Raw genomic sequence first — 15,239 nt, 5'->3', positions numbered from 1 at the left:
TTGTCAGTGCTGTGAAGTGAATGTACAGAAAACAAATTAGATGCTGAATAATGTTAAAAATATTCTTACATCTAGGACTGGAGGCTTAATTTAAAAAAGAACACGCAAATTAGTGATAGGATATTCTGGATGTGCAGACATCTTACACACAGCTCATTTACCAAGACTACAACATAAAAAGACCCAAAGACCAAAGGGCACTAAAAACATTCTAAACAAGGGCATTATAAGCAATACAGAAATGTATTATGCATAAAAAGATAAGCATCTAGGCAACTAAATGAAAAACAATGAAGAAGAAATAAAACTAACCAGGACAAAAAATGGCAAATGAAATGAAATAAGGAAATGAAACCCTTTACAGCTGAAGTGTTACACCCAACAGACATCACCCCTGCCATGCCCACCGAGTCACAGCATGCATCACCCCTGCCATGCCCACCGAGTCACAGCATGCAGCACCCCTGCCATGCCCACCGAGTCACAGCATGCAGCACCCCTGCCATGCCCACCAAGTCACAGCATGCATCACCCCTGCCATGCCCACCGAGTCACAGCATGCAGCACCCCTGCCATGCCCACCGAGTCACAGAATGCAGCACCCCTGCCATGCCCACCAAGTCACAGCATGCATCACCCCTGCCATGCCCACCGAGTCACAGCATGCAGCACCCCTGCCATGCCCACCAAGTCACAGCATGCATCACCCTAGCCATGCCCACCGAGTCACAGCATGCATCACCCTAGCCATGCCCACCGAGTCACAGCATGCAGCACCCTAGCCATGCCCACTGAGTCACAGCATGTAGCACCCCTGCCATGTCCACCGAGTCACAGCATGCAGCACCCCTGCCATGTCCACCGAGTCACAGCATGCATCACCCTAGCCATGCCCACCGAGTCACAGCATGCATTACCCTAGCCATGCCCACCGAGTCACAGCATGCAGCACCCCTGCCATGTCCACCGAGTCACAGCATGCATCACCCTAGCCATGCCCACCGAGTCACAGCATGCATCACCCTAGCCATGCCCACCGAGTCACAGCATGCATCACCCTAGCCATGCCCACCGAGTCACAGCATGCAGCACCCCTGCCATGTCCACCGAGTCACAGCATGCATCACCCTAGCCATGCCCACCGAGTCACAGCATGCATCACCCTAGCCATGCCCACCGAGTCACAGCATGCAGCACCCCTGCCATGTCCACCGAGTCACAGCATGCAGCACCCCTGCCATGTCCACAGAGTCACAGCACACACAGCACACATTGTTGTTAATTCCAAACACCTACGAGCCTAAAACACCTAAACTCTTTCTCAGTGCTTGCACATCAGTCTCCATTCCTAATGGACATTTTGCAAAGCAGGAGACACAGTGGTCATTTGGGAACACAAAACTCACACAAAACTGTCTGAACAATAAAACCACAACAAAATGGCTGCAGCTGCTAATTACCAATCCCAAAACACCTGCTCAAATTGGGCCCTGTAAATCATTTAACAGTCTAATACTGGTCACTGGTAGGTATGTATTCACACAAACCACAAAGTTATACTGTATGCTGTAAAACACTAAGCACACGTTATCAAAGACCTCAGAAACAGCCAATGAATAAGCCAATTATTTTTCATTCATGTAGCTTTTCACAAATCTCCCCAATAAATGTTATGAGTTACAAATCAAACTGATGAGCTGCTGTATTACATAAAAACAGATCAAAATGCAATAGTGGAACAGGGATGCATCTTTATGTAAATACACCAAAAACAAACAAATACATTACTGTTATAGTACTGTACCTAGAAAAAGACCAAAAAAGACCCACAGCATCAGTTCATCTACATCACAGATGATGTTCTCTGTGGCCAAATAGCAGGGGGGTTGAGAAGTGTACATGACTGAGACATGTAAGGCAATTGCAGCATCAGGCAGCTACATCTGGACCTGGTATGCCCAGAGATGTTTCCCATTCTGCATTGCCAAGGAAAATATTCTTTGCAATGTTGATGAACCCCTGTGGCCCAATATTAGGGTATACTAAGCAGAGTAAAACAAATGACAAACCTTTGTCTTGTATTTTGTGTAACGTTGTCGCTGGCCTGAGTGCCGGTGGGCATGGAGCAGGACACACAGACTCCCTCAATGTGAAACATTTATTAACATAAGACATGTAGAACAGTGGCACTCACACACAACATTAATGACAGACATGAGTTATACATTTAACTAAACACAGGCTACAATCACATCTAACAAATAACCACTTAGGCATTTTACATACATCAGCAGACAAACAATGACCAACAGTGAGGCACGCACTGACGGGGGTTTAAATAGACAAACACACATTAACACATAACCCCGTACAGGTGCATGCCTTCATGGGGGGGGACTACAAACATGGGCGAACCCCCCTGCACGTGGCAGGCCGTACCACGTAACTCTTGGGGGGGGGGAGCATTCCGTGACATTTTGCTGTATCCAATTGTGGTATTTTTGGTTGTTTGATATTTTTTTGTTTGCATCTGTATTACAATACTATAGAGTATGAAGTCCAATAAAATTACTGTACTTACAGTGAAAATGATTTTAATGTATGATTTTAATGAGTCGTGGTGGATTTCAGTAGGTGTTCTTTAGCACTGCACAGTAATATGAAACATCCGTAGCACTTTAGAACTGACCACAGGTTATGATTTGCATGTTATAGTTAACCTGAGACTTTGTAGTTAACGTGTTGCTGTGTGTTACTGTCAGAGTGAGTTATACAGTTCTGCAGCATGAATTACTTGTTTTCATAGAAGTAGAGAGTTTTGCAGAGAGGACAAGGAGTTTTGTAAGATGTGTTACTGCTGCACAGGCTGCGCTGGCTGGTTAGAGAATGTGGTTACTGTTTTGACCAATGTGGTTAAGCACCTGAGAAAAATGTAAAGATAAGTTTTTTATATATCACCTCTCACAAACCCACTCATTTGATCATCTCCCTTTTGTATTTCATAATCATCATATTGTGACCTATTCCTTTTACTCAGTCATGTAGAATTGTTTAATCTACTCATTGAAGAAAAAAAAAAAATCTAACACGTTTAGTTATAAATACCTCACAAATGTACAAATGTGGCTTTATATCTCCATTATATCTCCATGTGGGGTAGTTTCAATGTGAAACTACCCCACATCCCAAATCTGATATACTTTATTCATTTCTATTGAAGTTTATATTCATGTACTATGAATAAAACTATCTCTGATCTGTGGTGAGATAGGTACCGTGCAATAAATACACATCAGCATAGTAACATTCAGGAGCACCTCTGCATGGAGTAACCCCCATGCCACAGAAACCTCATTGTTACTGTAATTATCAGTATATTCCAGGATTGATATGGAAATTCAGGTTTTTTTTCTCTTCTTTCTGTTATGTAAAAAACAAAAACTCCAGTAAAGGTAACATCCTTGAAGCTAAGCAGTTTTACTCATCAACAGAAAAGCACTACCCATGTAAATGAGACCACAATGAGGTCATATGGTGAGTATGCACTGCAACCTCCACCGGTTTCCTGAGAATTTTGAAGCTGCTTCTCAGAACTTGGTCATTTCCGTGCGTTAAGTAACACAAAAAAAACAACATGGTGACATTTGACCATTTTTGCTTACAGTTTGCTTTAGGTGTACAATTGACAACACGCACTGACATGGCCAATGCAAATTAGCACCTAAGAGAAGCTCTAATCTTTTGTGAACACAGCACTTCTGATTTCTCCACATCCTGGAACCATTCATGCATGCTCACATGACTGTTTATTTGTTTATAACTGTAATTGGTAAAATTTCCAATAAACACTCAAGATACCTGCAGTGATGTCACCTCATTCTCCAAGCCTTTGTTTTCCAAGGAAAGGCCATCTCTGTATAAGAGAACGCTGACCTCTTCATTCACCTCCCTCTGGTTTTTTTCTGCTGCCAACTGGGGGACCGTGAGCCTCAGTGTCTTCCCTTTACAAATAATGTTTGGAAAGGAACTGGATTGGTCAGCAGAGTGTAAATCAGTAAAATGTGCTTCAGTCTCTTCATCCTCCTCCTCTTCACAGACTCTGAGGTCACAGTCTCGCAGCAAGGTGCTTTGCTCATGGTTGGGTCTGTGACTGTGTTTCTGGTACAACAGAATCACATTGTGCACCTCCTCACTCGCCACACTCATGTCCTGCAAGAACGACCAACTGTGAGCATCTTCTACCTAATTATACTGCCCTACACACACACACACACACACACACACACACACACACACACACACACACACGCACACATGCACGCACACACGCATACACACAAACATGCACATGCTTGCATACATGCACATACGCACAGACCACCTGTTGAATTTCATGTTTGCATAAATGTCCTGCCACATTGTAATGATATATGCTTGCTTCATTTTATTCATTTATACATTTATTTAATGACCACATATGGAAATACTTGTGATGATTTTCACTCATTGGTATATAGAGCATGAAACTAAAGGTTTAAAACACCCAATCATACATACACTAAAAAAACAACATAATTACAAATCAGCGCTTCTAACCTGATTATTTAGATGATAGGAAGGTGTGACACTAATCACAGGGCTTGGGATAACTGGTAACAGCTTACTCCTTAGCCTGCAAAATAGATCAAACACTTAAACACATTGCACCGAAAAGCTAGCCTGGGAATTACCCCAACAGCCTGGCATCCTGAAATGAAAAATATATGTTATATGTATATTTTATAGAATAAAAATGTCACCATACTATAACAAAGATTTGTGAAGGAGGTAACTACTAAGAAGCTGGTGTCTTGCTCACCTTTTTATTACAACAGAGAATGCAACTGAAATCAGAAGCAAAACTGCACAAACAGTTAAGATGATCGTGTTCCTCCTTGACAACCCTGATTAGAGAGTGGATCCTGATGATTTGTTTTGCCTTTTACAGAAGCTGCACAGAGCTGCACAAAGCTGAAGCTATTTCACAGAAGTAATACGATCAAAGTCTTATGTTACAGTAAGTGTCGATTACCATCCATATTTCATACATTAATGGCAAAAATAATAAGACATGTACCATAGTGGATCGTGAAGAAATTTGCAGTAGAATTAGGGCCTGCCCCTATTTTTGTTTGTCCAGCGATGTGGACTGTGTAAGAGGACCCTGCATCAAGGTTCCTAAGAAGGAAACTAGTTTGATTTGCTGGCACTTCATGGTAAGCTGAGAGAAGCAAAAGAAGTTACATTAAAGAGCGAAAGTATTCAAAATTCTGAAAAAAAAAAACATGCAATAACTATTGTTTTTCCAATTTTTCAAATTGCAATTTTCAAACTGAAGTTCCTCCCTATAATAGAGTTAGCAAGCAAACATCAGGTTAAACACAACTGATCTACAGTAATGTGTAAAAGTCTTAGGTCACCATTAGATTTGTTGTTTGAGCAATTATATAATGTCCCTTATATAATTATTTATCTATAATTTCTACAACCAGAAAATGCAGGAAATTTGTATGCAGCATTTAAAAAGCAGGAATAAATCAGAATAAACAGCTTCTATGAGCTACAGAAGCAAGTATTTAATGTGACCTGCCCTTACACTTGAGCAATATGAAGAACTTGGCTCTCTTGAATGGAATGGTACCAGAAGATTTCTTCAGAAAACTTTAAAACAGTCTCCCCATATGAGTTCAAGATGTGCTTAGTATCATGAGAGGTCACAGTACTGATTTTTGCCTGTAGAAGCCATTTTGTTCTGAAAATTGTGCTTTTTTTGTGCATAATGTTGTGTACATATTTCCTGTATTTTCTGTTTATATATTTAAAAAGAGAAATAAATATATATGCTCATTACACCATTGTTAAAACAACAAATCTAATGGTGGCCTAAGACTAAAACTTTTGCACAGTACTATATACTGCTGCTACTGATCAAACTGTAATGTCCACACCCTGAAACTCTCACCTGCTTCTCTGTGGCCTTCCTTTGAGATCCATATTACATAGTGCTGCATGAAACCTTGCTGGTCCTGAACAGGAATGGATCTCCACCTCAGCACCACTGAATTATGTGTCTCATTTAAAATTGTGATATTCTGTGGACGTGCAATTGGTGCTGACAAACACGAAAACAAAAACATCCTTGTAATTATGATGACTTTTTTCTTTTCGCTGTCACTACAGGTGCAATTGTCAGAGTTCTGTATGAAACCTACCTCCTTCTGCAGAATAAATGGGGCACATGAAAGTTGTGCGTCGTCGCTGGTTACGTCCAGTGTCAAGAAAGTAGTAATAGCGCACAAATTCCTTCATATCTAGATTCAGAATTATAAGATAAATGGTCAGATAACACACAAATACAATGTGTATGCATATATGATATGCATTTTTGTGTGTTTCGTTGGTGTAACATTTTCCTTACGTTTTTTAATGTCTTCAATTGTATCAGAACTCGAGGTGTGTACATTTACTGGCCGTGTCTCTCCATCTATAAGCTTATACCACTCCAAGCAGTGTGTTCGATTAGTATAAGCACGTCTTCCTTGTGATACCACATTGGTGTGACAGTCTTTGAGAGACATACATGTGTACAGAGAGAGATGAAATATTTTTATACAAGAGCTTGGTTTTTTCCTTCCTTTCAGACCTTCTGTCTTTTAAACCTATACTGACACATGCACACACACACACACGTAAAAATATACTCACACATTTCAAAAAGTGAACTTACATTTTAAATGTTCAACAGGGGGAATGATGATCTGTTGAGAAGGTGAGTTCCCTACATTGTTTATTGCAACAATAGAAACTCTGGCTTCAGAGTAAGTTATTAACATCTTATAAAAGGTGTTCTTAGTGGTTTTGGTTTTCCTTTCACAAGGTAGCGCCAGAGTCAGTTTGTAAATGACACCCCCCAGAGCAGTTTCTGCAGGCGGCACCTGAGAAAAAAACAAGCAAAATATTCATACATTTCTCCATTCAACTTTTTTTTTAAATGTTGCTTCTATCCAATTCAGTGCAGCTTCTAAAATTTCCTGAATATCTAGGTTTAACTTCACATGCTTGTTTTGTACTTGGTGAAAAACTTACATTCCAGCTGAGTATAATGGCTCTTTTCCCTTCAAGCTTTTTTTCTGTCCAGTTGACAATAGGCTGCTGAACTTCTGTAAAATGACATGTTGACTTACTATGCATCAGACACTAGCAGTAAGTGCCAATTGCACCCTCTTGACTCAGTTTTTGTGGGTTGGCAACCAGACTGAGGTCAAATAATCTGGCTGTAACAAGCTGGCCGCACACTCACCAAGGGGAATGTCAACAATATGGCTCCAGTCACTCCACAGGATGCTTTGCTTGGCCCGGCGCTTGACTTGCACCTGGTACACTGAATAATGGTCTAGGCGTAGTGTGTAGGAATCCAGTGTAACTGTAGCAAGAGAAACACATTAAATTAACAATTAAACATATGAAGATAATTAATTCCTTAACTGTAAGTATTCATCTTGTTGAACACCTAGATTAATTTTCTGTTTCTAACGCATAAAAATGTGGTCCCCTGTAGATTCTCTGTAGTTGTATTTGTGTATAGTGTGACTAGCATTCTCCTGAAAATGCAACTGAAATCTAAATGAAATACAATAGATTATATTACCTTAAATCTAACCCCTAAATCTAACTCCAGCCCTAATCTTAACTTCAACCCAAAACCTAAACCTAATTCTAACCTAACCCTAACCTTAAGCCTGTTGAAAATCTCCTGAGTTACAACCTACAGTTTGTTAGCTATTTTGCATCTGTAAATAATCTACAGGGACTATCAAAATAAAATGTAACCAAAAATGTTATTAGGTGCTCCATAACATTCTTAGTGGTGAGCTCACAGAGCTATGTATTAGAATCTGTATTTTGCCTAATGGTGAATTAGAGGACACTGAACAGTTCTGTACAGATATTAAAAACGTGCTTGGCTATTTTTAAACATTGATCAAAATAACAAGTGAAGAACCAAACCTTCATTCTTTATGCTGTCCTCAGTCACAAATGTTTCCTGCAGTTTTTATAATACAATCCATTAGCAAATGTTTTATCTCCTTAGAAGACCACAATAGACAAGGTCTAAATGTTTCATTTAAAGGGATTGGACTTACATTTTGCCATGAAGCATTAATCTTCTTCCATCTGATCTCATGATCAGCACCTTTATTGTCTGCTCTGAGCCATCTTAGTGTAAGAGTTCCAGCTGACCTTGTCATGTTCTTTATTTGAACAGCACTGTATTTGACTGTTAATAAAGTGAAAAAATGCAAGTGAAATAACAACCTTCCATACTTTCAACTTCAGAATATTCTGCAATGCCTCTTGCTTTTGTAAGTATGTAATGGTTTAGTTCAATTTAGTTCAAGTCCTACCTGAGTTAATAAGGGTCACAGAAAATTTGGGCGAGGTGCAAATCTTGGTGCCTTCTTGCCTCTGTACCCATATCTCCAATGGACGTGTAGTAATTAGACTTTCTACAGGCAGGTCTCTGTACAATGAACCTCGAACTTCAAATCGGCTATTGTATGAGGAACTGGCTGAACTAATGAAGAACATCAAGAACACAACAGTGTGAAGGAGAGAAAGCTAACTTTATGCAACTTAAAGGGCACAATTCCCTTGTATGCTAAGGGACTGGCCTGAGTCCTCAAATATCCATCAGAAAGGACAGTAGTATGTTTCTGTGTGCTGGTGTCAGTATAGTCATAGAGAGTGATAACTTATAAAATTGTTTACTTACTTAATGAAAATAGTATAATTAACATTTTGAGAAGTGTCTTGGTCCTTCCATTCACAAAAGAAGTCCTCCTGAGGTTGAGTATTGTTCTTGTAACACAGTGGACTCGAGGACACACTGCATGCTGTGTCTATAATGGTAGGTTCAGAAAAGATCATTCTATACTCTCTTTACATGCTAATAGCTATAATTAAAGTAATGCATGCATCAGCATGGATGTGTAACAGCTCTGTCTTGCTGGAGTTCAGTTTTAGGTGATGGACAGCCATCCATTATAAGATGTCAGGTAGATCCATCAGCTAGATGCCAAGATCCAATCTTTTTTGCAAGGATTTTTTTTTTTTTTTTTTTTTTTTTTGGGATTGGTGATTGGTTTTGTCTCTGTAATTAACAACTAAACATTTCAAAGCAGTTCAAATGTATTAAACAATCAGTAAAAATCTGTACAGGATATTAGTTCTTTCTTGCCTGTCTATTAATTTGTATGTACACACAGCACAAAGCAGTGAAGACTGCATGCCTTTGGAGAAAGACTTGTATGGAGGGTGTGGGTCTGAAAGTCATCTGGTAGAATGACTCTGGTGGAATTCAGTAAGAAATTTAAGTCAGAAGGTAGCCTTAGTCCGAGGTCTGGTGAATGCAATTTCCATAGTCTATTATATGTTCATTACACAGGCTTAACTGTGAATACAGCCTTTAGATATTTGGTAGTGTCTACATATCTGCTGGGCCAGCCCTGCAGCGAAGCATCTTGTTTCACTACAAATTAAACAAAGAAATAACAAATATGCAGGATAATTCAAAATTAGGATCCTAACTTTATTAAAGAGGTGTGGATATTAGTAAAAGAGGTGGCGCTACAAGTCTAGGCTGTCATCGCATCCAACTGAATATCCTGGTGTAGGGTCCTACCACTGTTACACTGATGACACTCACGCCATCCTCACCTGTTCTCCTGTACAACATCAGGAGGATATGGCCATTTCCTTGCAGAGAAGCCACCCAGTTCCTTGTGTAGTCCCTTGTCATCTCAAGGCTTGACTACTGCAACTCATTCTTGGCAGGTTTCCCTGTACATTTCGCTATAGGCCCTTGCAGCTGATACAGAATGCAGCTACATGAGTCGTATTTGATTTACCCACATATCAGTCCAATGCTCTCCATTCTTTCACTGGCTTTCTGTGGATGCCTATATTAAATTTAAAACGCTAAGGCTTGCCTTCACAGCCAAAAATGGACCAGCCCTCCATCTGTCTGAAAGCACGGGTCTTACACTACACTGTACCTCCCACCCTTCATGCCTCATGTACAGCTCATCTTGAACCACTGCCCTTCAAAAGAATGGAGACACACCTCAGCTCTTTTCTGCACTAGCCCCCAGCTGGTGGAATGAGATTCATAACACGTGAGTTTATAACATTCCCTGCTGTCTTCAAGCATAGTCTCATGAACTCTTGAAAATGGATTTGAATGACCCTTAAGCATTTGACTGAATACTGGACTGACTTTGTTAGAGCACCATGAGGATAACTTCTGTGGAGACTACATAAACACTTCTGTAAGCTGCTCTGGATGAGAGCGTGTGCTGAACTCTGTAAATGTAAATGTAGGGAATTTGAAAATGAAATGTTTGGTAGCATTATTTTAAAACAAAATGGAAATAAATCCTCTGCAGGCTTGTACTCATGGTCAGCAGAATGTTTGATGTTTTTGATTTGGATTTATATGAATAGCTAGATCAAGCTAGGATAAAACATTCAGTACAATGCATAAAACGTACAGCACAAAGTCACGCAGACTTTGGTTGAACATGCAATTCTCTATATTTCTCCAAAGTTGAAAACTCTGTGGCACAACTTTATAACTAGGATCCTTTACACATAAACTCTGTGAGGCATATATTTCAGAACTGATTAGCGAGCATATCAGCAACATCTGCCTTCTGCAGTGTCAGAATGTCACAGAGTGTCATTCTTATGGACCAGTGGCAGCTTTGAGAAAGCACTAGAGACAGACATACCTTCAGCAATGGACCCAGCCAAAATGAGCACCAGAAGTCCAATAGCTCCCATGGCCTCCAGCATCCAAAGGCTTTCCAGTAGCTGGCAACTGAAGCATCAGAGCTAGCTGTTCGTTCTCTCTCTCTGACTGAAACTAAATGGGCAATTCATGTCTGTTTTTGCTTTCTCTAAAGTACAAACAGCTAAGCACATGACCACAAACCACACAACACGCTGAGGAGGGGACTTTCACAGTAGTTCAAGAGCTGTGACATACCTTTAGGTGACACAGTTGTACATGTTTAGCAACTCACAGGTTATTTTCAGAAATACAGCTAGGGCAGCTGCACTGTTGAGATGCTGAAGGTTGCAATTATCTGCCTATTGCAATGAATTTTAAAGGCTCATTTAAGTCAACCCCCTTTTTTTAAGTGTATTAGAAAGGTTTAAAGTAATTAGGATTTGACACCTGAAACCTGTTTTCATATCCTCATTCAAGACCAAATCCTCTCTCATTTTGAAGAGCCTCCTACCATTACAGTAAAATTCTCTGTCCCTAATATTAGTGTAAACTCATGACTAAATTTAAAAAACACTTTTTAGTTGGATTATAATCCCCATGATAGTTGTGGATGTCATGGTCCCTTAAAAAATAAAACCAACATCAAAACACAACAAAAGTCACATCAAAGCCAGATAAACATCACATAACCTGTTCCTTAATGATATTTACTGTAATGCTTAAAATGCTACCCCAAGTTTTGAATGTTCATTTTCAGTTCAGGAAGATCTCATAAGGACTTATTCTGGTTCTTTTCCCCTTTTGGCTCAGCTATAAGGAGTTAAAAGCAACTTTTTATAGGTTTATAGGCCTTTTTGTGTTTAAAAACTGTGTTTAAAGAGAAAAGTCCTATAAGCCTATAAAATAAAGGAAGTTTCAGATTTCACTGATAAGGCTTAAACATTGAGTGATGTTAATTCACTTGATCCATGGTACTGAATCCCACATCCCACTAACATTAAAAAGTAGCCAAAGAAAACCAATCTTTTCCATTGAAGATACAGGAACAATGAAACAAAGTACATGATTGTTTTAGAAAGGTGGGGAGATGTGCTGGTCTATAATGCACATCCTAACCTAAACACACATCTCTGCAATTCAGCACATACAGCAACACATCACACGCCTTTGCCTGCTGCATGTTTGATGACATTTGATGTTGTACCTGGCCCAGTCTCTTCTACAGTTGTGTTTCACCTTCACTTTCTGTTATAAAGTACTTTCCATTTCTTTGAAATCAGTCACATGTAAAGGCTGCACCTATTTTTGAAGTCACCTGTTCTGTGTGTGCTGCAGAACCATAGTATATGCAACAACAGCAAAAAAAACCTGTACCAAGCTAACATTAAATAGATAAACTGAAACGCAGTGGAGGATGTACACAGAACAGTAGGAGACCAGTATGCTTCATTTAAAAGCATAGCAGGGATCACATTTATCCTTACTTCATTGATATAAACCAATAGGTGTGTTTCTGAATTGCATTTATTGCAATATTGCCAATGAATATAATATAACTCATCTCTGTATCTGCCTGTGTACCCTTTTCATATGGTGGCACCTATATTTTGCTGATGCCCTGTATATAACCTGGAGATCCTCGTGGACTGGGTCAGGAGCCTCACACCTTGCTTACTACTTGTCCAAAACAAAGCAATTAAGGTAATTAAATGTATATGTACATTATGAAGAAGGCATTTTTAAGTTATGTAAAAATTTAAGTGTGATAAAATAGGAGGTGAAAAGTTTATACAGTAGAGTGCTTGCTTTGTTATTTATTGTTTTTGATTTGAGGTTTTGATTTTTTTTTACTGTACTCTAGAGTCAGAATGGGCAATATTATTATTATTAATAAACTACAAATATTCATACATCAATATGATCCTCCTGTTCTCTTGTAAGTGATTGGCCAGGGTCTGTGTTTATTTAGCTCTCACTTCTTCTGTGGTTGTGGGTGCGATAAGGAACATTATTCTAACCACATGTCTGTGGTGGAAATATGATCTAGTGTGTTATGTTCTGGAATTCACAGCACAGAAAATGTTATTCTAAAAATGTACACTACCCTAGTTCTAATACCTATCAAAATTAATTATATTTTGGTAACAACAAGCACTCCTCTAATATCCTTTTTTTACTTTTATGCTATGACTCGGTATAAACATACTCTAGAGCAGATATGCCACATAATGGAAAGAAGAGTATGTGCATGATTTCTGTGCCCTTATTTCTACTCCACAGGTGCCAGGGTTCGGTGCTTCACATTAATGGTCCCCAAAACCAAGCGACCTTGGCAAGCTTCCTCCGACTTTCACACTGCTAAACACTGTTTTCTGTTGTTTACGACAATAAAAAATCCTTTACTTCTCAGCACTCATGCCTCTCACAACGTAAGTATATATAAACAGGTCAATACACTCAATACACTTCCTGAAACTGGTAACTTTTGTAGGTAAAAATCCCTCCAAGATGCAAACAGTCAAAATGATCATTTTAGTCAACTTTAAATGGGTCATGACATCACAAAAGTGTTTCGACTGATTTTTTTTTTAGTTTGACGTTAAAGAAAGGAAACTACCTTTTAACACTTGCATGTGAAAACTTCACATCAGCATTCATGGTTCACTTTCTTCTCCTGATCACAGCAATGATTTTAATGCACTAATGTCTTGTTTTAATGCACTAATGAGTTAAATGTGAATTTAAATGTTAATGTGAATTCCATGTCTGCAGGCTCTTGACTCCCATCCCACTATGCTCCGTGCTTGGCAAGCTATGCAGATATGTCTTCCTAGGTGCCAGCTCATGACCTAAAGTTAAATCACAGCAGAACTGGTATGCTATATATCTATGAAGATACAGTCCCATGTTAGGATGTTATCATCTCTTTGGAGAACTCCCTGGTCAGTCCATTGGAAAACACAGAGTCAGATGGGGTCTTAGACACCCAATAATTGTTTTTAGTACAGGGTCATGTTACAAATTTGACTGGTACTCATTAAGAGGCTTAAATACTGAAATACTGAAACTCCTGGCAGGTCTTCCTGTACATACTATTAGGTGCTTGAATCTGATCTAAAATGAGGCAACACAACTTTGGTTCAACCTTTATAAGTTCTCCCATATCACCTCATTGATGTATTCCCTGCATGCAGGCAGTTACCAACATTTGACTGAAAATGCTGAATCTTGCCTGCAAAGTCAACCAGCTCTGCTCCCTGGCTCTAGCTCTCTCTGCATCGTCACTTACTCTTGACAGATCACATATTTAGATTCCAGCCATATATACCAGCACTAAAGAACAATGATTTCCAGGTATACAACAAAGCACTTTGCAATTTGCTCATGGCTGAATTAGCTGTCTAGGCAATATAAGCTGCAGTCTAGAGCATCGGAGGTAAAAAACTGAATCACCACTATTCACACCATCTTGCAAGATAGAAAGTTCCTTAAAATGTCAAGTTTATGTACTATTAGGTTGTAATTTTCATTTAGCATTTCATCAAATAAGTTTTTTTATTTTGTATTTGTATTAGATGATGGTATGTCCTAGGAAATGTATTGCGATAATATATAAAACTTCTAAATTAACCATGCATTTCAGTCATTTTTAGCAATTATTTGCTATTATCATGTTCAGATTGCATGCCCATTTTTCCATATTTTATGTTGTATTTCATGTTGCACTATTTAAAGCTTTCTACATGCCTATTCTTTATGCTGTCGTTGTTTTCATATTGTATATATACAATATTCATTTAAGAGACCCAAATGTTTTCATAACCTAGGGCCACAAAAGGTCTTAATGCTGCCATACATTCGCTCCGGGTAAGATGCTTTAATGTTATAGACATAAATTGTGCACAGAGAGATCTTATTTAGTGACCTTTTAATATTCTCTTTTATAACCATAACATTTCATTTATTTTGGTCAGATAACAAGCCTAATAACTTTGACTAAAAACACCCAAAGTAATTATTTCTAAATCCTGAAATATCCATGCTTATATACTATATGTGTGTGTGTGTGTGTGGGGGGGGCGTAGGTATGTGTTTTTGAGCATGGAGGGAGCTACAAATAGGCAATAGGAAATCACATCCTTGCTTCTCACTGAAGGCCATAGTCAACACAGTAACAAGGATACTCATGGTATAGGTAATCCTCATCACCATGGTAACTGAGAGACCACATCTCTCTCTCTCTCTCTCTCTCTCTCTCTCTCTCTCTCTCTCTTAGTGGAGATGGCAGAGATGAAAACCCCAAAGGATTTTGATTTGATGTCTTCCACATATCTGAACTGAGATAGAAGTTTTTGTCTACCTCTTGCTTTGAAGTCTTTTTCAAGCTTCTTTTGAAATATTAAATGAA

At 39.1% G+C, this 15,239-nt stretch overlaps 1 protein-coding gene across 1 annotated transcript; it reads right to left on the bottom strand.

The window, feature by feature from the left end:
* Positions 1-3,288: 3,288 nt before the first annotated feature.
* On the bottom strand, positions 3,289-10,937 carry il12rb1 (interleukin 12 receptor subunit beta 1). The gene is made up of 15 exons (XM_027006932.2): positions 10,830-10,937; positions 8,813-8,939; positions 8,445-8,614; positions 8,184-8,317; positions 8,047-8,083; positions 7,340-7,462; positions 7,126-7,199; positions 6,767-6,974; positions 6,458-6,604; positions 6,252-6,350; positions 6,002-6,151; positions 5,117-5,260; positions 4,859-4,943; positions 4,597-4,672; positions 3,289-4,209 (listed from the first exon to the last, which is right to left on the bottom strand). The coding sequence occupies exons 1-15, from the start codon at positions 10,891-10,893 to the stop codon at positions 3,850-3,852; spliced, it is 1,998 nt and encodes a 665-aa protein (XP_026862733.2). The 5' UTR covers positions 10,894-10,937; the 3' UTR covers positions 3,289-3,849.
* Between the last annotated feature and the right edge of the window lie 4,302 nt (positions 10,938-15,239).

The sequence above is a fragment of the Electrophorus electricus genome, chromosome 26, assembly GCF_013358815.1.
Source record: "Electrophorus electricus isolate fEleEle1 chromosome 26, fEleEle1.pri, whole genome shotgun sequence".
Taxonomy (NCBI): domain Eukaryota; kingdom Metazoa; phylum Chordata; class Actinopteri; order Gymnotiformes; family Gymnotidae; genus Electrophorus; species Electrophorus electricus.
Note: the sequence above shows the minus strand (reverse complement) of the source record. Positions and strands in the feature narration are given on the sequence as shown.

Excerpts from the sequence above, each read along its gene's own strand:
- il12rb1 (XM_027006932.2), bottom strand. The coding sequence starts at position 10,893 with ATGCTGGAGGCCATGGGAGCTATTGGACTTCTGGTGCTCATTTTGGCT. Across the intron at positions 6,605-6,766 it reads CCCTGTTGAACATTTAAAAT|ACTGTCACACCAATGTGGTA; the intron begins GTAAGTTCACTT and ends TGTCTCTCAAAG. Across the intron at positions 4,673-4,858 it reads TTCTCTGTTGTAATAAAAAG|GCTAAGGAGTAAGCTGTTAC; the intron begins GTGAGCAAGACA and ends TCTATTTTGCAG.